Source organism: Denticeps clupeoides, chromosome 1, assembly GCF_900700375.1.
Source record: "Denticeps clupeoides chromosome 1, fDenClu1.1, whole genome shotgun sequence".
Taxonomy (NCBI): domain Eukaryota; kingdom Metazoa; phylum Chordata; class Actinopteri; order Clupeiformes; family Denticipitidae; genus Denticeps; species Denticeps clupeoides.
In genome coordinates, this window is record NC_041707.1 from 19,915,854 (window position 1) to 19,943,652 (window position 27,799).

Below are 27,799 nucleotides of genomic sequence, written 5' to 3' on the forward strand. Positions count from 1 at the left end.
CCCAAGGGGACATTTAGGAAACAGTATAATTTGGTGAGCTCCGGCAGTCATGACCCTGATGTGGGAGAAGTGTTAGTTAGTAAGTTGTGCGGAAGAATGTAACATCTGCAAACATTTAAATTAAACACAAATTTAATGAAATAAGAACGCATGCAAAGCGCGCACACTCCAGCATAGCAGCAGCCGGTGAGGCAGGGTGTATAATAGCAAAACAGAACATCAGAGAAATGTAACTTCAGCTCCTTTTACTCACAAGGAGAGAGAGAGAGCGACAGAGCAATTGCAGTGTGCTGTCAGAAAGACCCGGGTGGTCTGGAGCTGACAGAAACAGCTGACAGGCCATTGGCGGCCCGACAGACACTTGAGCTCAGACCATGCGTCACTCCTATAGAGAGACGTCAAGCGGCCTCGCTGGAATAAAGAGCCGGAGAGGTAGGAACGGGGTTGGATGAGTGCTCTTGTCAGGCACATCTATTGAAGTTGAAGTGAGAGGGGAGGATGCTATATTCGACTCTGAGGACCTGCATCCACCCTGCACCCCTTACTTACCCAGTCAGCCTACCCCCACCCCCGCTGCGAGCATGCGGTGAGGGTTAATTGGCGCACGGGGGGGATAGAATTGAGGGTGCAGGGGGTCTGCACCTCAACCAAAGCTCCTTTTCCTTTTTTTTTTTTTTTTAATTCCTGGAGTGGTAATGAAGGTGGCGGAAGAGTGAAGACGTTATCTCCAGTCACCCTCTCCCCCCCAAAAAAACAGCAGCACTACCCAATTTTCTCTTTTTGACACCCCATCAACCAAACTCGGCTTTACTAATGCTGCAATGAATGGTCATAAAAGAGCAGGATGAAAACGAGGACCCATGGAAGGAAAAAAAGAGAAACTAGTCAGCAAACACGGGTTATTCCACTCCCATCTTCACCCTCTTCTCTCCCCTCTTCCTCTCCTCGTGCTCCCCCGTGTCTGTTCTTTTTTTTTTTTTTTTTTCCCGATTTACTCTGCTTTTCCTCAGAAAGCTCCATTGTTCCCCTTCCCCTAAGTCTCATCAGGCCCTTTTTGTGGCCGACTATCACAGCAGCCGGCAGAGAGACGCTGGAAACGTATAAATGGTATCATGGCTGGTGATTAAGCGCGCGGGCTGCGCGTCGGCTTCGGCTCGGGCTTCGGTGGCGGCGGCGGCGGCAGCGGCAGCAGCTTCAGCTTCAGCGGCGGCAGCGCTTATGAGTCAGGTCTGATAACGCGGGGCCCTGCTCTCTACTCAATTTCAGATACCGTTAATGGAATCTGTCTTCTGCGATTGTAATGTGAGAGCGCCTAATTTGCCATGGAGCTTGAAGCTGTCAGCGGCGAGGGATTGTGGGGTCATGAGGGACCTGGCAGACGCTTGGCCCGCGGCATGTATCTGCGGCGCTGAATAGAGCAGCTCTCCGCCTGTCACTTAGCTGATAGGCTGATGAGGACTCTAAGCCACTCTGCACAATGTGGAGAGGGCCATACCGCCCGACTCACACACCCCTCCCCATCCACTGCTGCTACCACCGCCGCCACCACCCTTCCTTAATTGTCAAGAATTTCAGAGCCAGCATGCTAGGGACAGTTTTTTTTTTTTTTTTTTTTTTTTTATAAAGAGAAAAAAAAAAAGATCACACGTTCATTCTCTATCTCCCTCTTGCTTGGTCTCCTCAACTTCTCGCTCTCCTTTTTCATTTCCTTCACTGTACATCCTCAACCCCACCCCACCCCCCCACCCGCTCTCTCTTGCACGCGCACGCACGCATTTCAGATTTTTTATTTTTTTTTTTTGCTCGTTTTCATTTGTCCCCTCTCTCCTCCCCTGCCCCTCTCGTTAATAAGCGGTGGGTTTTAGCACATGACAGATTAGCCCAAGTTTTCCTCAATTACTCTTAAAGAAATGGAGGAGAGAGGGATAAAAGTTTGTGTGTTCACTTCCTCTGCAGTTACTTAGTGAGGTATGTTGGAAATAGGAGAGGCAAAAAAGACTAGCGCAACTCTGAGAATATATTAAACAGGTCAGCAAATTATATTTTAGAAGAATATAATCCCAGTTTAAATGTATTACTCTTAATGAAATTATTTAGCCATAAACATTTCCATTTAGGTTTTAAATGTTTATTTTTGGCATGTGTGATTTTTAAATGTGTTTTCAGATGTACAGAAACATTAAATACATTTGAAAGTCCATTTATGTTCATATTCTTGTATTTATGCAGTTTGTGCTGTTTATTTTTTCTCATCCAGATTATTGTCAGAAAATAAGTAAATATCTTACTAGCTTGTCTGTGAAGATTCTCAGTCATCCAGGTGAATTTATCTCAAAGTTGAGTCATGGCAACTGGACTTTGTTTCTTTAATGTATAGACGTTTCATTCTGCATCCACAGAACTTTGTCAAAGTTCTATGGATGCAGAATGAAATGTGTCTACATTAATGGTTTAATGGCCTCATGGCCTAAATTCAGTTAATTACATTTTTTACACCCCACAGGGTTTCAGGTCCAGGTCCAGGAGGAGTGCTGGCTGGTGGGGTCTTCTCTTTGTCCAGTCTGGTGTGGAGGTGGTCAGTAGTGGCTGAAGTCTTCTCTCTGAATAACCTCTTCATAGGCCTCATTTTCTGCCTTTCTGCCTGTTTTCACACCTCAGAAACTAGTCCTGAACGTAAAAAGGTAACTCCATTCTATTGTGAATCAACTTTTGCTGTTTAGTTAGTTACAAAATGTGGTTCTCTATTTTTTTTTTCCCAGTTCGCTCTGTGGGGGGCGCTGTGCTGTGGTCTGGGACTTTGCAATCAACACACTTTGGTTCTCTATATTGGCATAATCATTCCCTGGGCCATGAACAGACTCTTCTCTCACAAGGTGAATTATTGTAGGAGTTACCATTTAGCACTCTGTTCTGTTCAGATGAATGTAAATTATATATGTTCAGAGATCAGCATTCTGTCTAAATAGTCTTTTCCTTTTTAAAACCGATAAATGCATTTGCCCTTCAATTCTGTAAAAGCTATGGAAATAAGTTTTTAGTTTTAGTGCATGGGTCATTATGGAGACTTTTTTTTTTTTTTTTTTTTATCATCGCTGTCTGCACCAGGAGCTGACTTTACACACTGTCGTATCCCTGGGCCTGTGTTTCCTGGCTGGTTTCCTGCCATACCTCTACCTGCCATTGTCCTCCTACCTCAATGTTGCCCGCTGGAGCTGGGGCGACCAGACCTCAGTCAGCGGCCTCCTCACACACCTGCTGAGGGCCGAGTACGGCACTTTCAGCCTGGTACATTACTAGCCGAGAGGCTCTTTCACACACATAAACACTTTTATTATTATTATTATTATTATACTTATTAACTGACATCCATTAAATATACACAAATATAAAGCATATATATTCCTCCAATATCTCTGAATTTCAGCTTGGAAGGAAAGACAAAAGTAATAATAATGAACATTAAAATACCAGATGTTGTATTAAATGGCAATGTTGAAATATAGTCAAGTGGAAATATAGCTCAAACAACAAAGGAATCAATGAAAACATATCAGGTTGTTACCTGTGTTCAGCCTCTTTTGCTGTTTTAATTTTAGGCAAAATCAGAAGGGAGCCTCATCTTTGCTCAGATGCTGCGGTAAGTATCCAAATATACATTGCAATATAATGATGTTTGTTGTAAAATTATTAATCTTATCTCTTTTAATGAAGTCTGTGTTACACTGGGTAGCAAATGTGGTGCAGAGTATTTTGATGTAATAATACACCGTTTGAGGTTTATTATTCCTGAATAATTTCCACTTGTAAGATGGACCGGTTTATAAAAATAAAGCAGGGCCAAGGTTGCCAGCCATTGAGAACTCTCAACCGTCCTCTGTTAATTTGATCTCTGTATGTATTTATGTCCTTTGTTGTTAATGCTCTCTTAGTCCTCTATCAAACGAGCAGAATTCAACCTGTTTAGAGGAACAAATATATATATAAATATATAAACAAACTGATCCTGGCTCAGTGGCATTTTAAAGCGTCACAAGTCTCTGATGACAGACAGTGCAATATAGCTGCAGAGATTGAACACCCCCCACTAACTTCACCCAGACGCTGCAATGTTCCCTCCCCTGTCATTCCCCCGTTTCTCTCTGGCTGTGATCAGAAGAACCGCTCTGTCTTAAGACCCCCCGCTACCCGTAACTCTGCCACCCACAACCCGCACTCATCGCCACGGCACCCACGGCGTGATGGACAGCCGCCCCTTACTGCGGAGAGAGAAAAAGAGCTTGACATGACAAGCATGTCATAGTGCTGATGTAAACCCAGAGAGAGAAGCTGACACACTAACACACACTCACACAAACATACAAACACTCTCCCAGTCACGCAAAAAGAGCACTCACGTCAGCTATCAGGAAGAATATGATGTTTTCGCAGTGGGGAGAAAATTATTTACTTATTTTCTCTTCCCCCTTTTGGTTGTAAACTGCACCAGACTCTCTGCACACATCTTGTAGCTGTGTGTTTCTATGCATTAATAAACAGTGTCACCTGTTAAATGTACATTTCAGGGCCCAGTGGGATCATTGTGTCTCTGATCTGTCTCCTGCCGTGTTGCTGTTGGCTGCACTGTCTCTGCTAATCTGCTCTTCAGACAGGTGAGGTTCTCAACACACATTAACACTCACACATTAACACTCAGTATTGACTAAGTATTTCAGACTTATAGGTATAATTGTTGCTTTATGTGAAAGTCTTATAGATCAGATATAATGGAATATTATTGCGATTCCACAATAAAATAGTTCCATCTTGAATCTAACTGTTATAAACAGCATTATTAAGCTGTCAGGTAGGTGCATACATTTTTAATTGTAGTTTTTTTTTTTTTTATATATCTTTATACTGTAACTATGAATACCTATTTGAACTTATGTTATAATAGTAACCTTTAAGCTTGATTTAGGTAAACGGGCATTAATGCACACACCATATTCTCAACCTACAGGAGGTACCATGTTTTTCCCTGGCTGATTGTAGCCATGGTAACGGTTTATTCTGTGTTTTTTGCCTGGAGGGCAAACCTGGACATCAACAAGCCCTTACTGCTGGGTGTGGTGAGTTAGAGCAAGATGCTGCATGCTGTTGGTTAGCAATGTAACATGTAAATGAACCCAACCTGTATGTTTGTTTGGGAAGGTGGAGCGGTTCTGGTTGCAGGCTGATGCTGGGCTGTGTGTGCTGGCCGGCCTGGGTCTGAATTGGAGCATCTCTGGGCTTGAGGGCCGTGTGGGCTGGGTGGCGATGTGGAGTGCTGGCTGGATCCTCAATGCAGGGCTGCTGTCACACATGCTGCAGTCCAACTACAGGTGAGATACAGGTCCATCTACAGGAAGTAACTTTGTTCAATAACAAAATAAAAGTTACAACATATGCACAAGATGTACATGATGTGATGTGGTGTACCGGATTGCTTAAAAGTAATTTAAGTCAGACTCAGTTGTCTTGTCGTTAGTGACTGTTGGAATTAATAAGTAAACCGATGTGAGACCAGACTGTACAAATAATATATCTGTCTTTCTGACTATCTTTTTCTTCCATCTGTGGTGGTTTCTACCTAAAACATAAAAACAAAAATCATATTTATATAATAGTCTTTTGAGGAGCAATCATTTGTGTACATAGTAGATCAGTGGCGACCATAGTGGTTTTGGAGGTGATCTTCTAGAAACGTGCTGTTCTGTCAGCCATGAAGTCTGTGGTCCACACAGACAGCAGGGACAGTTTGGTCTGTAACCAGGGGTCCATTATAGTATTAAAAGGTGAGCTGAAATCAATGAAAATAAGATCCCTAGATATCAGAGGATGAAGTGCATACCCAGGTTAACAGCATGCTAACCCGGTTCGCCTGGAGGCTGAGGCTTGATTTCGGTTTGCCAAGCACAAGTCTTCATTCCTACTGAAGTCATGTAAGTGGTCCGTAACCATTCAAATGCAATGAATCAATATGTTTATAATAGAAATGTTTAATCTACCATATCGTCCTTTATGTAAGATAACCCACCCTTTTTAAAGACTAATTAACTCTATTCTGCAATGCATTAACTAATGAGACATTAGTGTTCTGACAACGATAAAACATTAAAACTTTTTCTTAGCACGCTTAGACAAAATTACAATTTTATTGCAAAAAAATGCATCAAGGTTTTCATATGCCATCACCTGCAGTTTCTACCTCCATGCTAGTCATACAGAATTTAACATTGGAGTTCTACGGTTGATCAGACGTCCAAACCATGCTAGTCGTATCGATTACAGCGCCTTTGCTTGTGCATGAATAAGTTATTCCAGTCATGGCACTCATATAGATTACAGCATCCCTGCTCCGAGGTTGATTAGTTATCCTTACTATGCTAGTCACATAGATTACACTATCGCTGCTCTGCGCTCGATTAGTTCTGCCAGCCATTTAGATTATAGCCCTGTGCCTTCCTCCTGCACAGATTCTCACAGCCAGGCTTTGATCAGGCGTTAGCCATTAGATGTCCCTGTCAGGTCTCCCCGTACCTGCTGTCTGCAGATTAGAGAGGCAGGGGAGAGTTAAACAGGGCAGAACTGCTCACTGTCAAAGAGGAGCAGACACCGAACTGGTGGAGAAGCCTGTGAATATCTTGGGCCTGTGCCAGCGTTAGGAAATCGTGATGAAAATGATTTGGGTGAGGATTTTTCATTTAATACGAATGGTGTAGAAAAATGGCAGCAGATATTGCAAGGTTCAATGAGCCTATGTGAATTTTTGCTCTTCATTTTTGGTTTTGTTTCTTACAGCAAAAAACACAAGGCAGAAAAAAGTATGTGAAACTGGTGAAATTGGGTGAAACTTTCAGTTTCTTCTTAAAATGTACAACACAATTGTTTTCCTTCTGAGTACCTATTTCAGCCTAATTAAGATTTTACAATTATCCCAAAATATGTATTGTTCTCAATATGCCGGTCAGATTTATATGTCCATTTGCAATGAAATTTGTGTGATATGCACACCTTCATAATTACATATTTATATTTTATTCTTTCAAATGCCATTAGATGAATTCACACAGATTACAGTATAGCTGCTCTGCACTGGATAATTTACATATACACTGTTAGGGTAAAGCAACTTCTATCTGTAATGGAAGCACATATTTATGGACTAAATAAAAAGCAGCGGTTAAGAAGCTGTTTGGTTTTATCACATTCAATGGCTGCTTTATTTCTATTTGTGTATGAATGCAGGCAGTGTGACCAGAGCAGGAATCATGTAGTGGAGACATTTGCCCATGAAGTTCTCTTCTCTTTCCCTGAGGACTCGCTCATTTTGACTCGAGGGGACCTCCCTGGCAACACAATGAGATACCTACACTTGTGCCAGGGAGCCCGCCCAGACTTGAGACTGGTGGACCAGGAGGTACAAATGGTTTTATAGTGATGCTTAAATGAAAGGATCTCAAACTTTGTTTTATGGTTTGAGACTGCATAACTAATTTATTCCCCTTTTCATTGTGACATGTTACTGTAATATGTGGAATTAAGTGAACTTAATTCCTGGCCCACAGATGATGACTTATAGTTGGTATGTAGCCAAGCTAAGCCGCCATATCACTGGTGTGAACTTTCCTGGCCGCTGGTGGGACCCAGTTAACGCAAAAGAGAAGAAGACTTTTAACCTGGAGCAGTTCCTCAAGCACAACTCGCAGTGAGTATCTGGGCTGTGACATGCATCAATCTCAATATATTGTTAATGGTTGAATGTGGTCTTTGCTCTATAATTGTTCACACATCAAGCACGCGCCTATGCCCAACAGTGGCGGTAGGAAGAGGAGTATGGAAATCCACAGCTGTATTGCCTCCTGCCACTAGGCGGCAGTGTTTGCTTGGCAACGGCCTTGGTATCAGAGTGGGGCAACAGTGGTTTATGCTGAAGCTCAGGGGTATGAATCCATGTAGGGAAAACACATTAACACATATGATTAAGCAGTAGCCTTTTTAGCATGTGTTGAAAGAAAATCATGTGCAGTGGAATGCACTGCTGCAAGCCCAATTTATACGGTAAATACAGATTCTAATGATCAAAAACTCAAGTAAAGGTTTTTAGGGGTTGCTATTAATGGCTATTAATCTACCATCTGATTCTGAGCTTAACCCCATTCACAAATCATCATTCAGATGTCCTGTGCTGCCATGTCAGAATGGTGGTCCAACTGAGAAAACATACCTTAGTAAACAATTAGAAATGGACAAAATGTTTTTGTCTTACTTACTATGGGGTTGTAGAGTATATGTAAATGGCACATATTACCAGGCTGTTTCTCATTGTAAAACCGAAGCCTCCCCACTGCAGTGCTGTCTGTGAATGATAAAGGCTGTGCCTTCTCCAAACAGCAGCATAATGTTTGCCCGTGCCTCCAGGAGGCCGGTGTTTGCTTGCATCGGGCTGCCTGAGGGGGACCCCAGCTGGGAGGGGAGCTTCTCCCGTTGGCCCTGGGGTGTCTGCGAGCAGCTGGTCCCTTCCCAAACCCCCTTCCACCCTGAGGAGTGGGTACGCCGCACCCGAAATCTCTACAATTGGAGTGAGCCGCACAACAGGTTGCTGACTTTTTTTTTTTTTTTTCGATTGTTTTTGGTTCATTCAGTGTCTATTTGCTTATTAGTTTATATTCATTCGTTTTCATTTTATCTTACTTTAATGAAACATTCCTAACGAAGAACAAGTTATTCTAACTGCTTTTCTGAACTATGTTTTGTGATGTGCTGATTCCACCTAATATAAATTCCATGTTTTTTGCTTATTTCCCTACAGCTAGACATTTACATACATACCGCGTTTTCACACACACAAACCAACACACACTCACAGTCGGCATCTCTGTGCTTCAGAGCGGTTATTAGTCTGCTGGAGGAACCCTAATGACTTTCAAAACTGCGCGTGGTCAATACGTGTGCAAAAAGTGAAATTCGACATAGTCTCCAGCCCCGTCGTTTTCCATCACAGCCCCTTTCAGCAGGCTAATCGGGGCTGAATGCTGTGACATCGCTCGCCTCTTCCTCACTGCAAGCGTGTCCGTCCGTACCCTCCAGCCATATATTAGCGAAGAAGTTGCACGCTAAAGTATTCCTTTGAAGGAGTGGAGGCCGCGTGCTGATATGCAGTGTGGGAAGGAGTAGCAGCGATATGTGGGTCATTTGAGTGCTGCATGGTTTGCTGGTGGAGGTTGTCTAGTGGCTCTTTGGCTTCAGATAAACAGAAATTAACTGACAACATCGGTTTTTGGAGTCTGGCTAATTGCGTGTAATGGGACCATTATGACATTAGAAGCAGCCAGCGTTCTGTTTCTATCCAAGAGTGTTTACAACCGTTCAGTGGCGCTACTTCCATCTTTTGACATGTCTGACTTTGTAACTTGTATTTAATGGACCAGTTGGAGCTATGCAGGCAATCACTGGCTTCATTTGGAAACACTAATATTCCTTTAATTATCAGACTGATCAAATAATTCACAAACACTGATATAGACACTTCAGTCTTATCAAACTGCTCTGATCAATCTCTCATACTGAGAGGAATTCCAGTTCCATTAAAATCTATTTTTCAATCCACCTGAAAAATCCTTAATCAAATGGTTACTGAGATTCTTGAGCACCGCAGTGAGAAAAGAAAACTCTTGTAAGGGAAAATATTTAAATGTGAGTTAAAATTGCACATCCATGTCATGCATAGCTTTGGGGTTACGGTGAGAGTGGGTGTGTTTATTTGCTTTCCCTGTGGTTCTTTTCCCTGGTCTTTCTCTGTAGTTTCCACCCGGTCTCCTGGGAGAAAGTTGCCAACGATGAGATGTGGCAGGCCAGGTAACAGAGACTTTGGCTTCATAGAAGTGCTGCCTGTGAATGGAACGATGCTAATATATTAATATACGATGTTAATATATTTGTGAAAATGATTCTCAGGATGAAGACTGCCTTCTTTCTCTTTGACCTGGCAGAGAAGAACAGGGGACAGGTGAAATCTCGTCTGTATGAGCTGTCATACAACGTGAGTGTCTTCAAAGCAACCTCAATCAGGCTACATAATACTGAAATGAATCCAATATATATCAGTCAAGCTCATTTAAAACCAAATATTGCACTGGAATTAAACCTTGAACGTGATTTTTAACCATTGGATCTGGATTTAAATTGTGGATGTATTAGATTCTCTAGATTTTTCTTAGATTCTTTTTCCTATTGAAACTAACCAAACTGTAATCCTTCAGTCTGATTGTCAGATTAAGATTATAATTAATGTCTTGTGTTTCTGTTCCTGTATTCTTAGAAATAAGTGTATGCTTATCATGTATCTGGTCTCTCACCCAAAAGCTGTACTGTGAAATTGTGGACGGCCACTCTGACTACCCACCCAACTGGGATAAGAACCTGGCCCTTGCGTGTGAGAGGCTCCTGCGCTCTGGATCCCATGTCTACAGCACAGAGGACCTCCTGGACCGAAGCATACGGCACTTCAGGCGCTACCTGGAGAAAGACCCCACCGACCCCCAGAACCAGGCCATCCAGTCAGCTATCGCCCACCTCCGTGGGGAGAAACAGCGCCTCAACCAGAGAGAAGTGAAAAGACGCAAGACCTGAGGCACAAAGACTGATAGGAGAGACATATGATTCTGAGCAAGAGTCTCAACACCGAACTTTAGAAACACAGATAGAAAAGACCATGAAGGCATAGAGCCGCAGATATAGGAACCAAAGCTGCGATAAGAAAAGAAAATTCTCTTACCCAGAGAAAGAGATGGTTCATTCACAAAGGTTCTCAAAGATAGAGGTACAAAGAGCCTAAAATAGAAATGAGATGAATTGGAATCTCTGAAGCAGTGTGCTTGACCGTGAGTTTGCTGAAGTCTGCGTGTACCACACAATTATTGTTTGGTTTATATAAATGTAATGGGAGTCTAGTCATGCCTACCGAGAACAGAATGGACATGGAAAACCTTATGTCCTAATGCCATTAACCCTCACTCACAACTGTACTGTACTTCAGTCATAAATGTAACTGGAAACATTTAATCTTTCCAATTACATTGTGTATGTGCATATCTTTCTCCTCTTTTTCCTTGTTAAAATCCTCTGCCAGGACCAGATACTAGTGGCTGGGCAGGAGGTTCATATCAGCTATTGCAACAGCATTTTTGGTCAAAATTCTTCTATTCTTAACACCTATGTCTACCTTGATGTGCATGACGGCCTTCAGAGTTCAGTCAAGAGAACAGATTGTGGTGCCATGTTTTTGTGGAGTCAATGAACACCACATCTAGGCTGCCCTGGAGCCCTGCCATTCTTCAGTTTGCATATGGCTTGTTGCCCGCACTGTTATATCATTAACTTGTCCCTTAACTGATCATCATAACAAACCTTTTCTGCCATTTGATTCAACATTGCCAGAAGTATAATATTCATACAAAGCATAATTATTAATCTAGTTAAGTAAGTAGTGAATGTGACAGATTTTATCACATTTTTATAAACTTTATTCATTCTCAGTGACATGCGGAAATGTATGGACTGTCTATAAAAGGTTTTGTCCATGACTATATTGTTTAAGAACAGAATTTGAAAATGGTTGAAATTAGTAATAATATAGTAATGCACACGTTACCCCTCAGTGACTCCTCTCACCTTCCTTAACATGGGTGACAGTCTAGTTTCCTCCATTGTGTGGCTCTTCCTGTTATTGCTCTGTTCAGTTGTCGTGATGATTTAATACTCATTAACATATTTATCAGCAGCCGCTCAGGAATTTATGTCTGACTACTAGTATTTCCATCTACTATAATTTATTGTTACTTTGTACCCCCTGCCAGTCTTTCACATTTCTGCCTCCCCCCCTTAGGCCTCCTGCTGTTATGGGTCTTTTTTTTTTTGCACATTATGAGCAGGGGGTTCTGGGATTGAGATTGCAGGGGAAACCCAATTTTTGGCCAGCCATGGGGATTAAGTGCTGCTCGCTAATCTGGGCCAGACTTGGAATGGCTCTTGAAATGCTCCCAACCTACCCTCCCAGCCTTCTTCTGGCCTGGCCTTTTAAATGCTAAAAGTGATGGATTTTATTTATTTGTTTGTTTGAAATCACCCTCTCGCTGGTAATCTCAGTTGGATTTAAATGAAAATGTGAAATATTTCACTTATACTCCCATGAGTATAAACAGGGAGATCAGCATATCCTCTCTAACCCCCTAAATAATTTCTACCCTCCCTCCCTCCACATACTCCTTACTCAGGTTTACACCAAAAATCTTTTTCATTTAATGTATTGTCAACAACAATGTGCAGACACTCGAGGTCCTGAAATCATATCTTGGTTAACGTGATCATGAGATTTGTCATTGCAGAGAGAAAGGAAAGAGGAGAGCAAGGATGGAGCAGAGCAGGAAGTGCGGGACAGCGATGAGGTTTGAAGAAGAGGAGTCATGGATTAAGATTGGTAGCCAGAATAACTAGAAAGATCTTTAGCAGAAACAAAAGTAAAAAGAATGAGGTGAGAGACAGACTGGTCCATGGTATCCTGTAAAAAGTCAACCAACAGACATTCAGTGGTGGGGGTACAGTTACACACACACACAATAGACGGGAAGCCAGCCTTATTCCTCTTTGCATCTCATTTACATCCCTGGCCGTATCGACCAATCGGATTGGGAGCAAAGCCCAGGGCTTAGGAAAGGAATAAAAAGACAAAAATGCCTTTGCTGTTCTCATCCTCCTCTGATAATACTGCCCCCTTCTGTTTTTCTTTTTTTCCCCCCCTCGCGCGTTCCCGGCTATAAGTAGATACTGTCCGAAATGCCAGAGCAGAAGCAACACCTCCATGTGCTGTGCTCTGATAGACCCTGCTGCAGCCCAGACTGAAAAGAGGGCTTTAGCTGGGGCCTATCTCCTTTCCCCTCCACTCACACTTGGAGGGCGGTAGGGGAGGAGGAAGGGGGCTTGGTTGGCACTAGAACACATAGAAAAGTGTTGGGTGGAGTATGGATGATCAGCCAATCAAAACCGGTGTGGAGTGAATTGTGGAATAATTTATGATTGTAGTGTCAGCCTTTTTAACCATGTCAGTAAGATTTATAAAGTGATTGTCATTGTGAAACACAACAAAATGTGTCCTCTGCTTTTAACCATCACCCTTGGTGAGCAGTGGGCAGCCATGATGGGCGCCCGGATAGAAGTGTGTTGGGACGGTACCTTGCTCAGTGGCACATTGGCGGTTCTGGATTCCAACCACCAACCTTTGGTTATGGGTCCGTTTCCTTACTTGCTAGGCCACCACTGCCCGGTATGTTAAGGCTAATACACTATTAATATTAATGTTAACATTGAGTATACATTTTGTTTGTGTGGATTTAAAGGTAATAAGATCTGATTTGTCTTTATGTTTTGAGGTGTGTATTCTGTCATTGTGCCTTCGTGGTACAGTGCAGAAGTCCGACTGCTGCAGTGTTTGAACAGGTGACTGAAAGGATTTCTCCAACTGTGTTTAAGTGTTTGCTGCTAATGGATGAGGTCGGTCCCTCATGTTTACTCCTCTGGTGTGTGTATTGACTGAGTGTGTGTTGGGTGTGTTCAGACTCCCACCCAAACAATCACCTACGCATACACTTAAACATACAGACCAATCCTCCACTCCACCTTCTCTCTCTGCATCACAACCCCACCTTCACATCCTTTTTCCTCCCATCCCTCGCTTAAATAAGCCTTTGAACAATAGAGGCTGATATGAGAGGGATTATTGGGATGGGGTTGGATGGATGGGAAGTTATCCCTATTTCCCTGGAAATGGCCTATCAATTCTGTGGCCCAGGACCCTGGATAGCTCCAGTTGGGCAAACTGGGCCCAAGGGCTGAGGGCTCTGCATAGGTGTCCACGACAGATGCCTGAAAGGAATGGAGCCACGGTACAGTGCGTGAGAGGGAATATAGGCAGGAATTTGGGCAGCGTGCTGACTGCAATCTGTAGAGGGATGGTTACTAGAGCAGTGCCGTTTGTAGAATGTCTCGGTACAGCCCAGTTTGTAGAATATCTCTCGCTTGGGTATTTCTGTGTGAGCTGGGTAGACGGGGTAACCAGCGTTACTGGAAATGCAGTGTGCTTATCGTTTCGATACAGAACATAACTGGAAATATAGGTGCTTTGTCCAGCATGTTAGGATCTGTGGAGCTCCTGTTTACCGGTGATCTTTCAGGCAGCAGAGGAAAGCCTGAGTGAAAGCTTCCTGCACAGCCCGCGTTTAAATAATTGAGGAGTAAACTGACAAATTAGACACCTTTATGGAGGCCCTGCGGACCTCTCACAGGTCTTTCGGTGTCCTTTATAAGAAAGAGCGCCACGGGGAGGAGATGCTATCGCAGTCCACATCAGAGGAAGGTGACTGCCGCGCATGTTTATGCGCGAGCGCATGCATATGAATTGGCCGGCAGCGCTTTCCATCAATTAAACGGCCCTGTGTGCCTTGTGCCCCCTGGTTGTAATTTTGTGCCACATTAGGGGATGCAGGCACCATTGAGGACACAGAGGCCCATTTTCATAATTTGCTGCCGGAGTGTTTGCGCGCTCCTCCCCTCGATGCGGCCGTATCTGAATGAGAGCCCCGGGACCAGCAGCTTGCCAGCTTCTTATACATTTTCACTTGCTGAGAAGCGAAGCCGAGAAATGGAGAAGCAGAGAGGGGGAGAAATTGGTAGTTTGCTGTAGCTGTGATGTGATATATATATATATATATAGATATTTTTTTTTAATGGAGATTTACATTTTTTTTTTTGTGAACAGAAAGCATGAGCCCAATAACTTATATTTAGTCTTATGGATAATAAATAACAGTGCAGGTAGTCAGCTCTTTGTTGGCAGTAATATACTGTATATAAATGGGCTGAACAGAACCTTATTGTCGGCTGAAGCTAAGGGCAAATCTTATAAGCAGTTGACTTATTAGTAAGATGAGTTACTTATGCTGTATTTGCAACTGATTAGCCATGAATTAGCCATCACTTAGGAGCTTAAATTGACATGGTGGAAGGTTTTAATTTATTGTTGCTTACAATACACGTCGGCATCATCCGGGGATATTCACTCATACAGGATTGGTGGGGTAATGCAGTCACTGGGGTATATTTAAACATTGAGAGACTGGGTCTAATCTCAACGTTGGGGAAATGCCGGTGCAACATTTGGAGAACATTTCATAATGGACAGACACCAGCTAATCTAAAAAGCTCTCCCATTTACAAATGTAAATCCCAGGATCCAATTGGGCTAATGAAAGGAGTTGAGCGGGATAATAAGATGTGCTGTAACACTGTGTAAAAGGCCTGTAATGTTGCGATGGTGAGCGAGTCGGTGTGACTGGAGAGACTTCCAGGGCCTGCAGGGCCTGGCGGCTGCACCATGCCTGAATCGCAGAGCTCATTTTATCGAAGGAGAGACCGGTTCTTTGCCCCTACTGGTGGAGCTCTAGATGCGGGGTCCAAAGCTGGGTGGAGAGTGAAAAAATTACCCCCCTTCCTCCAGTTCACAGTATTTGTACATTTCCAGCACTCTATCCATGATTATTATTCTTTAAACCATTTTCCTCACCCCCTCTTTCACTTTTACCCCTCCTCACTTCATCTCTGCCATACAGACACACACACACACACACACACACACACACACCCACCCTCCTTCTCTCTTGCTGGTGCAGAGCTTGCAGATGTGCACAAACAAGAGGAGATTAAAGCAAAACGAATCTAAACAGACAAATGGAATTAGAGTGATGGGTGTTGGTGGGCTGGCGCAGAGTGATAAACATAATGATGCTGAGTGTGTGTAATGTATGTTTGTGTGTGTGTGTGCGCGCATGTGTTTGTGTGCATCTATATGTGTGTTTTCCAGAGTCTAGAGGATTAGTGGTGGTTAGGTGTGTATGTTGGGGTGATTGCTTTTGGGTATTGCGGGGTGTTTGTGTATCTGTCTGCTCTTCTAATTATTTGTGTGTTTTTCGTCATGTATCAGGCGTTCGGGCGCACTTGTGCAAGCAGATGCTGTCCTTTGTTCATAAGGCTATACTGTGTGTCTTTGCTTTTCTATACTTACATTATGTTCTGTGAAATAATAATTTTGAGTGAGCTAAAATAATATATTTTCAGAATAATGTTAACATTAGCATTATTTTTAGCCTTGCTCTGAATTAAAATATATGTAATATTGTAACGAAGACCTACGATAAATAGTTTTTATAGTTTGAAAGAATGTTTTTGTGTTTGAGGTCTGTTATTTGTTCTGTCGCATCACTTTTTTTTTTTTTTTTTTTTTTTAGGCATCTGCACTTAGGGGAGGGGGGGACAAGGTGGGGGTCGGGCCTGCAGTCTGGGGACCCCCTACTCGCACCGACCCCCTGCCGAGATGCTGGGGGATTAGGGCTAAACCCTGGTCCAGCCAGATGGGCAGACCCCCTCTCAGCCACCAGCCTGTGCCACCTTCCCCACCTGCAAGGAGCATGCATGGCTGGGTGGGTGATTGGAGGGCGGGGAGACCCATTAAGTTACGTGAGATCATGAGTGCCAGTAGCATCTGGTTCTCCATTTGGTTATTTGTTCACTAAAAAAAAGAACACAAGCCATTGGCTCTGAATGAAAGATTTTTGAAGAGCCTCGACATTGAGGGTTATCCTAACAGCAAGTGTTGTTTTGGGTATGGTGGTGATTGTTATGTCCCCATGTATTAACTAGCACCTAGTGGAATTTCAGCCCTTCATTAGATTGACCCACCAGAAGTCCAGGAAGGTCAGTATGCTACAAGTGAGCATGACTGAGGGCCAAGTTCTGAAACCTGTCCCTTTCCGGCCTTGTGCCAAAGACCGAAGGGACCAGAATGTGTAACTGTATGTTGTAACTGCTGGTCCTGACCGATAAACCAAACAAATGTAAGGCTGTACAGATTGACCCTCATGTCTAGTCTTGTGTGTGATGTATTTACAGAGAAGCATTGTGTATTAGGCTGCCAGTCATGCCTATGGGCTCCTCTCCAGCAATAATTCAGGAATAATTTTGCTACAGCAGGAAAAGGCAGTATGGGTAATTCTATCCTTTGCGTCCAGATACAGAAAATAAGGAAGCAGTCGTTTCTTGTTTTAATCTGTTTATTCCTGTCAAATTCAGAAGACGTTCTTGATGGCACATTAACACTGCACACAAAAACATCAAAGGCCTGGTTTTATGACTACATATTTGAAATTTCTGACACACACACACACACACACCGTCACTAACTCATGACAGTAAGAGGACCCTTGAGTGAGTTCACCTCTTCAAAGCAGCACTCCAAGTGTGCGGAGCAGCCAGTCAGCAGATTGAGGAGTGTGAGTGTGAGGGTGAGTGTGTAAATGGACACTAATGGGTTGTTTTGATCACCTGCCTGTGTCTGATTTCAGCGCTAAAGGGCACACCAGGTAGATGCTGTGTGCGTGTGTATCAGACAGAATTTATACAGTTCCCATTTTCGTAACGTAAAAATATGAGGTCACAATGCTGGGAGTGTTAATATACTGTCTGCCCTAGGCAGAATCCACACACATCTCCATGCACACAGGCAAGGGGCTAATATTTTGTATTACCATCCAAAATATATATACTTTGAGGAACTAATGTCCAGACATCTTTGTTTTTTTTTGTTGTTTTTTTTTTCAAGAACAAGGTGGTAAAACTATGAAGTCGCCACTGAACAGCACTAATCAGCCAGTGGTGGCCTATCAATTAAAGAAAGCAGCCCTGTAATCAGAAGGTTGCTGGTTCGAATCCCGATCCGCCACTGAGCAAAGCACCGTCCACACACACCGTCCACAGCCATGACAGGCTCCCCGGGCGCCTGTCATGGCTGCCAACTGCTCACTAAGAGTGATGGTTAAAATGCAGAGGACACATTTCGTTGTGTCACTGTGTGCTGTGCTGTGTATGACAGTCACGTCACTTTCACTTTAAAACAACAGGTAAGGTGAATAGAATAGCATCTGGTAGTGGGTAGGATATAATAAGCAGCAAGTGAACATTTAGTCCTTGATGTGATGTGATTGGAAGCAGAAAACAGGGCACAAGGCTTGACGTGGCTTTGATCAAAGTCAGAATTTTAGATGACTGTCATATCTTCACTGAAAGTGCAGTTTTGAACCAGTTTCCAGTGGTTCCAAATCTACCATAAGTACAAGGAAGAACGGAATGGAGGGAGCAGAATGAATTAATAAATACAGCAGTAGATAACACAAAATGGTAACGTGACTTATCTGTTTTCCCCAGCCTCCTGTTCGTCTACCTGGGCCTGTTTTTTTGGTGCAATTCTACCCCAAAAATCTCCCCAGAAAACACCAGAAAGCTGATTACACACGAGCAGCGCACAAACAAATAAAAAGATTACAGACTGCAAACATCTTCAGCCCAGTGCCCTTTCAGTGAGCTGTGCTAACACGATGCCAGCAGCTCCCCCCGGCAAACCCCCCACCCCATTCATGATGCCCTCTCTCGGCTCCAGATTGGCTGACAGTGGAGCTCCTCTTTAGCTGCGAGGAGAGGTAACTGGGTAATGACACTGGTACAGATGCACTCCCCCTTCAGCTCCTCCACCAGTATTAGCCAGGCTTTTGAGTTCAAGTGACTATGGGTTTAGAGACAAATTTAAAGGGAGGAAGAAGGAAGAGAAAAGGAGTCTCTCTCGCTCTCTCGCTGTTGTTCCTGAAAAGCTGTGTTTATCCAGGATTAGAGACACTAACATGTTAATAATTGTTTCTCAGAGAACTGCAAAGAAGCACTTCCCTGTAATCCCCTAATCAGACATTACACCTCTGAGCGTGCCCGCTACGCCAACATGCCAACTTGCACGCACTCACACGCGCCCGCAAATGAGAAAGTGCCCACTGGACTGATGAAACATGTTTAAATTAGCATATCTAAATACACACACACACACACACACATATATATATATATATTCATTATTCATTCTTCAAAACTGAAGAAAAAGTTTTTTATGTATATAAAATCCACATGCGTACAGCAAATAATAAACGCAAATATTGCAATCTTATCACAACTTGAGTTAAGATTAAGGAAAGCTAGAATTTAACTGAAGGTCTGTCACCAGCCAATGGCTGTGTGCAGTGGCTCATGGGAATTGTGGATGACCGTTGGTCTACTAACATTTCAAACTGGTGGTGAGTGGGCCAATTTGACGGCCTTTTATATTAGGTCATCAAGGTCACGAAAACACCATTCCTCAGTGTCAAACGCTCCCCATGGGGCCGCTGAGACTCACAGAACTGTGAGGTCTTTTTATGAGCAAAGCATGCTGGGAGAATGACAGGGCTAAGGCCTTGCTCCCCTTGAGGAGGCGGGAGTGGCTTGGACCTCAAGCTGTGCTGCAGAGTCAGGGGGGCCAAAGGTCACAAAATGTGGCTGATTATGAATGGCAGCAGTGCTATTGTTTTGACAGTTTCATAATAATTTGGTTTAACGTGCCCTTGTTCCTGATGGGTCATGGTTTGAATAATTAAAGAGGTTGTTTACGATTCATTGAATTGAATATTAATACGCTGTACGCATAGTGTAGCAGGTACAGGTTTTGAACAGGCATTGAACACTTGTCTAAAGCGGGACACTCTGAGGGTCTGTTTCGGTAACCTGCTGGGGACATTTCGAATAAAAGAAATGTAATTCAGCTTCTAGGGGTGATCTATTTGATCCCGTTGTTGTATTTGTTGCGCAGTGTGAAATGACGCTGTATGGAATTTGTTCCCTCGGGCCACACAGGCTTGACCGATAAAGAGCAGCAGGTATTTACGCTTTAGTGGAAATCACAACGGATGCTACTATCTTCATTTATTTAGCATTTTCTGTCATGTTTCTCTACAGTGCCGTCTGCTAGGCTACTCGAGGACGCTGTCCGGTTGTTTTTCCTTCCATTTTTGCCCCGATTTTTTGTTTCATCTTCTTATGCCTCTTCTGTGTGTGTCTGTTAATGACGGGTGTTTGTTGTTTGCTGTGGAGGGGAGAGTGAGATGGGACGCTGGGCAGGGATTAACCTGGTAGAATTTAATTAGTGGGGCTGCTGGCCCACTCTTGGCCAAGCGCGCGCCCCCACCCCCCCACCTCCGACCAGGCCTTGGCCTGTGACATCAGCCGCTTTTGTTTTGTCTGTCTGTCTGTCTGTCTGTCTCCAGTTTACTGTGTTTTTTTTTTTTTTTTTGTCTCTTGAGTCACTTGAGGATTCTGTCTGTATTGTACCTGAGTGTGTACTTACTCCTCAGTGTATACCCAAGGGGGGTGGGTTGCGTTATCTCTTCACAAATACATCAGACCCCCAGGCTGAGCCCAAAATGATTTACTGATTGGGTGGAGTCAGTGAATGGAAGAAAAGAAAGATACACAGAAAGATGAGGAAATGGATGAAGAGATACAGTGACAGATTGGCGTGATGCTGGTGACGCGTGGTTTGACGTGTCTCTGTGGACTGTAGCTTGTGCAGCCAACCCCCTCCTGCTGACCCCGTGCGACTGCGTGTGGGCCGAGCGTGTGGCTTTGGGGGGTAATCACCGCTCAATCCAAAGCTAATACTGTGTCATTGTAATCCTGATGCTAAGCCCCCCATTACCCCATCTGGGACCCCCATGGGGTCTCGGCAACTCACCATCACACATAAACACCCTCACATGTATGCATGCGTGCTCATGTCCAAGATAATACAAGAGACCTAAATCTGCAATCAATGCTAGTTTTGTTCCAGGCCTCTGCAAACACTCGCGTGCACACACCCACACACACACACACCCACACACACACACGCACAGATGCATACTCACACTCTAAGTCATAATTTGTGCAATATTTTAAAATACTTTGTTATTGCTACAGCAGTAGTAGTTTAGTTGTACTATGGTAGTTTCTCTCTCTCACACACGCACACCACCCCACCCCACTCACCGAACAGTGATGAATTGAGTCAGTGTGCCACTAATTAAGGACCGTGTGTGTGCGTGTGTGTGTGTGTGTGTGTGCGTGTGTTGGAGGTGGGGGCTGCGTGCACGCAGGAGGGTGACACAGACGGCAGAAAATGAAGCTCAACAGCTGATTTCTTCTGAAGAGCTGTTACTGCTCATACCAACTCTCGTTCACCTCATTAAGCTTCAATGACGCTTAACCCCCCCCCCCCCCCCCCCTTTCCTCATCGCCTACATTTTCCTACTGCAGGACCACCACAGTCAGGCAGAAGGAATACTAGTTTAGTTCAATTTACCAGGCTGAATTATTGCACTTATTTTAATGGTCAAAATATTCGTCCCTCAACATTCATCCCTGCCAATAACCTTTAATGTTGTAGTATAATTTACAGTTAATTAAACTGTGCTGTTTCAGACAACTACCCTGTAATTTGCAGTTGACTGCTTTTGTTTGAAGTGTTGCCACGGTCGGAAAGCATTGCTGCCGGCGACGCTGTATTTCAGCGGCAGGGAAACAACGGCGGCCTTGTTCTCCACCGTCCGTGCTTCAGCTGTCCTTACCGCCTGCATTTGTTTGCTTTATTAAAATGGAAATGCCAGGCAGGAAAACCTGAGCGATTGCACAGTCTGTGTTTTGTGAATGAAAGTAGGCCAAACAACTGCCGACAAACAGGGAGGCACGTTGCGGGTCACGAGGTCTGGCGAGACTGCGTCACAATGGTGATAAACAAAACAACATGGTACACTGTTACCCCAGATAGTGATGTAGTGATGTAACAGAGTCTAGACAGAACGTCATCACGCTCCACACTGACAGACGGGTGGTGGCAATTATCATAAACAGTTGACATATTTAGTCCTGCAATTTTCACTTTTCAGCTGAATTAAGTACTAAAATAAGTAATTAAATGACTAAACCATGGTAACAGGATGAACAAAGACTTCCTCACTAGCTGTCGTGTAAAACGAGTACGTGATTCTCAACATGTGGCTTTTATTATTATTTTTTTTTATGCGCCATGTGATTATAAGACTGACCTTCAGGTTGAGAGAATTGCACTCTGGGAGATTTTGACTTGACCCCTCTGATCCTCAGTTCCCCAAGGGCTCCCCAAGTCTATCTCAGGCTGCCTGCCAGAAAGCAAATTGAGGGTCAATCAATTCCATTCAGTGTTGTTTGAGTGCTTTTTTTCAGGTCAAAGTCAAATGTGTCACTGACACCTTCACAAAAGGCCAGCAGCCGAAAAGCGCACTACGCGTTCAAGGGGAAGACGTCATCAAAATACTTGTGGAGGAAGGAAGAGATTCGTCCTGATGTAGGACCTTTGCACCAAGGTGTTCACAAAACAGCAGTGGATTATTAGCACTATTCCTCATGCCTTTAACAAGTGCGAGGTCACATGACGCAAGGCCATGCCCGGGACTCTGAAGCCTGCCAGCTTTCCCACATTGTGCGCTCCCCTGATATTCCGCGGCGCAGCCTGCCCTCAGGCGCCACGGACCGGCCTAAATACCCCTTTTGTCTGGGTGGGATAATCACTGGTGGCCAAGCGGCTGGTGTGGCACGCGCTGGCTCCTGGGACCCACCAAACAGGTGGGTGGGTGGGTAGAAGGCTCAGGAGAGAGAGAGAGAGAGAGAGAGAGAGAGGAAGGGGGGATTGCATCTGTCCTGATCTCCAACATGCTTCTCTGGCCAACCACCCTTCCATATGCTCTCAGGAGAGCGGCGAAAGAGAGAGAAATGAAAGAAGTCGTTTAAAGGGATTATGTGTGGGTTGGCCGTCCCTTGTCCTAGAGGGCCCACATCAGCGTTCCACTCCCAGGCCTGTCAAAACCAGGTGACTGGTCTCTCAGGACCGAACATCACCCGTACATGCATGAGCACCTGCTCATACCCCAACTGGCCTACCAACACAGGTTCTACGAAGGGAAATATGAGATGTTCTAATGTCTAGCAGCAAAATGACAGCAAAGAGGAGTAATCATTGAACTTGGAAGTTCATATAAGAACGTACCAGACCTTTGTAACTACATGGAGTGATGATACGACATGGGACCCACCAATGGAGGTGTAATTTGCAGAGTACAGTACAACTAGCAAAGCTAATGGCTGTACGCATTCGTGTTCTTCAGACTGGAGTTAACAATTGTGGTAATTAAGGAAACCATTAAAATTAAATTAGGCGGGGGCACCGCAGAACATATCTAATCTTGTGAAGACTGACAAATTGACAGACAGCTGCACGGCAGCAAATATCATCTGATGTTCCACGACCTTTTTGGAACGGATCTTGACTCAGGTTTGTCTTCGCTTTGTTCCTGTGGCCTTAAGCTTTTGAAGTGTTGTTTGGAAGACAGTTTCAGTTTCCGTCCGTATGTTTCAGCAACCTTTTTCATCCTGGTGGGAAAACGGGCCGCTTTCCAATCATGACAGCCTCCATGAAAGCAGGCAAGCAACCCCTTCACAAAAGAGAGGTGGACAGGCTGACATGGTAAGACACCATGATCACACCAAAACCCCACAGACCATAGAGCCCTTGGGCACCGCAGAGAAGGCCATGGCAACCTGAAACACGGTGTCATGTTCTTTGATTAGGATTATGTGATTTTCCCCCGGGAGCATGTTACCTATTCCATCCCATAACAATGGGACCCTTCAGAGACTAATTACACTAAGAGTAGGAGCATATTAGGAGAATAAAACGAAAATTCTTCAAAACCAAACACAAGCCAACTGGACAACCACCTCCTTCCTCTGGGCACCATGTTTCACTCACAGGCAATGGCAATTTGCTATTCATCAAAGTGGGTGAGATGTTCTGAAGGGCTACCCAAAGGGGAAGAAAAATTAATTTGTAGTCTCCGGTATACATCTCTTGAACATGGAGGAGATTAGGAGCTGCCAGAATCACCAGATCTCCCAGTACACCTGCCTAATTGGTTTAATGAGGACTCCCACTGGGCCCAAACTGGAAGCGCTGAGGTAAACTGGCTCCTGAAGTTCCAAAAAAATTAAAGCTCAAATTTACCAGCATGCACCTTCAAGGGTTAAACTGATAGATAAAAATAAAAAGCCCAGAATCTTGATTTCTTTGAAGTGGGTTTAGGTCATCCTGTTCTTTTCCTTTCTCCTTCAGTCACAAATCGTTCCCAGCACTGACCATTAGGCCCGATATTCCCGGAATGTTTGTCGATGAGGGATTATAATTCAGCATTTTCGCCCATTTCAGGATTTTCAGGCCCGGCAACATTCTGCGTTTAAGACGTTAAAACATGCTGCCATTAGAGAGCCATAATCCTCTGTAAAACTATTTCCATTTGCCCATTTAAGAAGATTTTTTCATTAATGGTTTATGGGCCAAAATGTGGGGACGGTTGATGTCATAAACGTTAGGTAGTGGTTCCTATATAATCTCATGCGGTTTAAAAATCTCATGGGGCCTGTTGATGGACCATTGCTCCAGGCCTTAACTAGGCATTAACTAACTAGGCATTAATGTGAGCTGTGGACATAGTAAAATGACGCCGTGTTTCACTGCAGCATATGCTGAAGACCCATAATCTTCTTATGGATTTTTTTTTTTCTCTCTCTCACTATTCTGACAAATGTAAAAAAAAATATCATGCCATCAAGTGAAATTCCATGCTAGTTAAAAATGTTCACATGCACTGGTTTACCAGCCTGGCCAAGTGAAGGCCTGGATTACTGCCGTGGAGTTTTATACCTTCGACCTGGAATCTTAGTTGTGGGTCTGAAATAGGGGAGTGGTTTCCTTCTACTGGGTTGGACCCACTAAACCAGACCCTGCATTCTATTCTATTTAGGCCATTGCTGGTTTGGTTAAATTTGGTAAATTGAACAGACCTGTTAAAATAGAAAGAAAATGGAAACCCTACACGTTCTCGCAGTGTGTGCAGTGTGTGCAGGGCACGCGTGCGTGTTGCCTGCATTTAAGCAGACCTTCGAGTTGGCCGCTAGTATTATTATCAGTTTCAGATCTCTGCAAATCCATGGATTTGTGCGAGCAGTCGAGAGAAATTAAAATCACATGCTTTTTAGCGCGCTTACCCCAATCCCTTTAGAATTCATTTTTAAAACATTTAAATCTGTTATTACACGCACAAAACCCTTTTAATTTAATCTTTGACAAGATTATCAAATTCATTGATGATGTCACAAATTTAGATGTGCTGGTAAAGAGAATATTGGCTATTCAGGAGTCCGGAAATGGCTCCCTGTCATTTATTTTTATTACTTTTATTATTATTATTATTATTATTATTATTATTGTTGTTGTTGTTATTGTTGTTGTTGTTGACTTTTCTTCTTCAGAAAAGGTCTACTCACCTTTTCTGTACGGATGGTGATATGCACATTTTGTTCATGTGGTTCTTTCATGGTTTAAATGGTTTAAATAATCCATGTGACCACCTTTTCTCCAGCATTATGTGTTTCTTTTACTTTGTGTTATAAATATAAGTGGACTGAATCTGCAGCCATTTGTTAGTTTAAAAGCAGCCTGTGTGTGTGTGTGTGTGTGTGTGTGTGTGTGTGTGTGTGTGTGTGTGTGTGTGTGTGTGTGTGTGTGTGTGTGTGTGTGTGTGTGTGCTGTTAATGGTCTGGTGTTTATAGGAAATGCACTTGTGTTTTGTTTACAGTGATTCTGGAGAGCATCTCTGCCTCTTAAAGGATTTGTTTCTGAGGAGCAGAACAGTAGGAGATGGTCAAAAGCAGAGTGTGGGCGTGAGTGTGGGCATGGGTGGGGGGGTTAATGTTCCCACTGGACTATTTTAAACTCTTCCGCCCTCGGACACTTGAAGCCTCTTATAGTATTGAGCATCTCTATATCTTTACAACCTGAAACTGTAGCTGTAAATATTAATGGGCCTTGAAAGTTCCAAAGTTTCCGCAGAGCCTGCGACGCTTGCACTGCTTTCCTGTGACTGCTGACATTAAACTCACTAGGCCAAGGACCTGCTCCTTCTCAGATGCTTCCTCCCAGAGCACCGAGCACAAAGGAAGATGAGTCTTTTCAGTCCTGGCTCCGCAGTCGCAGAACCAACTTCCTATCGTCAGATCAGCGGAGTCTCTTCCCATCTTCAAAAAGGGTTTAAGACGCACGTAACTTCTCTTAATACTTAAAACATCCCCAGCACTTCTTCCCACTAACGTAGAAACTCCTTATTGTACTTTTTATTTTTTTGCTTCTATTAGGTGTTGCGATGGTCTCTGTAGAATACCAGTTGATTTATGTCTTGATTTATGTATGCTAAATGTAATGAGATGCTGGTAGATGATTATAAATATTGTGGTTATCAGTGGTGTCATCATGTTATTAATGTTGCTGCTGTAAATATTAGGAAATTATTTTTTCCGTATGTGTGTTTTCTTTTTTTTTTTTTTTGTGAGAGAGAATGTTACCACGACAACGTGACAGGTTCACCCATACACCATATCAAGGCCGGGTGGGGTGCATGGGTAGTAGTGGGGGGTGATTGTGTGGGGTGCATGTGGGGTGGGGGGGTGGGAAGTGCAGTGATGTGGTGGTTGTGCAGGTTGCCAGCCGGGTGGGGTGCATGGGTGGGTGTGGGGTGGTGCATGTGAAGTTTTTTTTAACTGCCTGTCTGGTCAATAATCATCTAAATCAATGATCCATCCCATAACCTTTCTGCCATAAATTACTGCAGAAAAAAATACAGAACAGACCAAATTAAGCAAACTGAACCATTTGATGGGGGGGGGGGGTTGTGGAACTTTCCCGAACCCCCGCGTCCCTGTGGGTTCTCGTGGGCCGACAACGTTCTCTCACCGAGAACGTGCTGAAGCAGGGTTCAAGGCGGCCGGACCGGGTGAATCGGGGTTCCATTGTTTGGCGTGGACTCGCGCGGGCAGCGGATTAGGGCTCGTCTGCCCTCCCATATGTCCCCCCAGAGACGCGCCGCCCTTAATTAAAAACAGAAAGACTGTCCCGGCGGGAACCGGGGCTGAGACGCCCCGTGGAAACGTCCTCCACACTGGCCGGACTTTTTCAGCTCTACCCGGAGCGACACGTTTCGGTCTCGGGGGGGGGGGGGCTCTGTTTACCTCCCATTTTTATTCTGCGCCCGTGCAAATCATTTGTTTATTTTTATGTATATCAAATACATCTTTAATGAGTAGCGTCACGTGACTGACCAGGTAGTTCTGAAAAATCGCACATTTTGACGAGGCCAGTGGAAGGTTCGAGTCCTGAAAAGTTTCCACTCAAGCAGAAGATTTCGGGGTGCCGGGCGCGTGGGTGGGGGGTGGGGGGGTGCTGGTGTACAGTTGCTCAAAATTCAATTAACCATTGTTCGAAGCGACACATGTCTCTGCTGTACAATGGCGACAACTGTCGTAATTGACCTACTTATCCGTTACCAGGCACCGCGTCGAGCTCACGTTTTATTCCCTTTAAAGCGGAATGTTCATTTTTTATCATTTACTAAAATGCGACATTTACAGAATCCGGGAATATTTCAGGGATGCCGATTAAATCTAAAGAAACCACAAATACAATTCGATTCTGTTCCTCAAATACTATACGAATAACTACTATAGAATTATTAAACATATTTCTGATGCCACGATGATTTGAATTTTTACTTCAGACAGCAGAGCCATGGATTCATTTTATATTCATCTGCGCAAAAAAATACGAAAAAAAGAGGAGAAAAAAATCCAACAGGGTCTATAAATTATTATTTGTGTTTTTTTTTTTATTATTTTCCTTGTGAAGATTCTCATTGCGGCGGCGTCT

The 27,799-nt window shown here is 43.8% G+C and overlaps 1 protein-coding gene across 2 annotated transcripts in view; it reads left to right on the top strand.

Annotated features, from left to right (window-relative positions):
- tmem260 (transmembrane protein 260) overlaps positions 1-16,288 on the top strand; it is a 29,235-nt gene extending 12,947 nt beyond the window's left edge. For both annotated transcript variants that reach the window (XM_028996522.1, XM_028996531.1), the window contains 13 exons: positions 2,504-2,681; positions 2,760-2,873; positions 3,106-3,285; positions 3,597-3,637; positions 4,563-4,649; positions 5,000-5,108; positions 5,191-5,360; positions 7,267-7,438; positions 7,587-7,726; positions 8,440-8,616; positions 9,823-9,876; positions 9,976-10,060; positions 10,384-16,288. In XM_028996522.1, coding sequence (XP_028852355.1) covers positions 2,504-2,681; positions 2,760-2,873; positions 3,106-3,285; positions 3,597-3,637; positions 4,563-4,649; positions 5,000-5,108; positions 5,191-5,360; positions 7,267-7,438; positions 7,587-7,726; positions 8,440-8,616; positions 9,823-9,876; positions 9,976-10,060; positions 10,384-10,650 — 1,774 coding nt within the window. In that variant the 3' untranslated portion in view covers positions 10,651-16,288. The remainder of the gene's footprint in view (positions 1-2,503; positions 2,682-2,759; positions 2,874-3,105; positions 3,286-3,596; positions 3,638-4,562; positions 4,650-4,999; positions 5,109-5,190; positions 5,361-7,266; positions 7,439-7,586; positions 7,727-8,439; positions 8,617-9,822; positions 9,877-9,975; positions 10,061-10,383) is intronic.
- Positions 16,289-27,799: the final 11,511 nt, after the last annotated feature.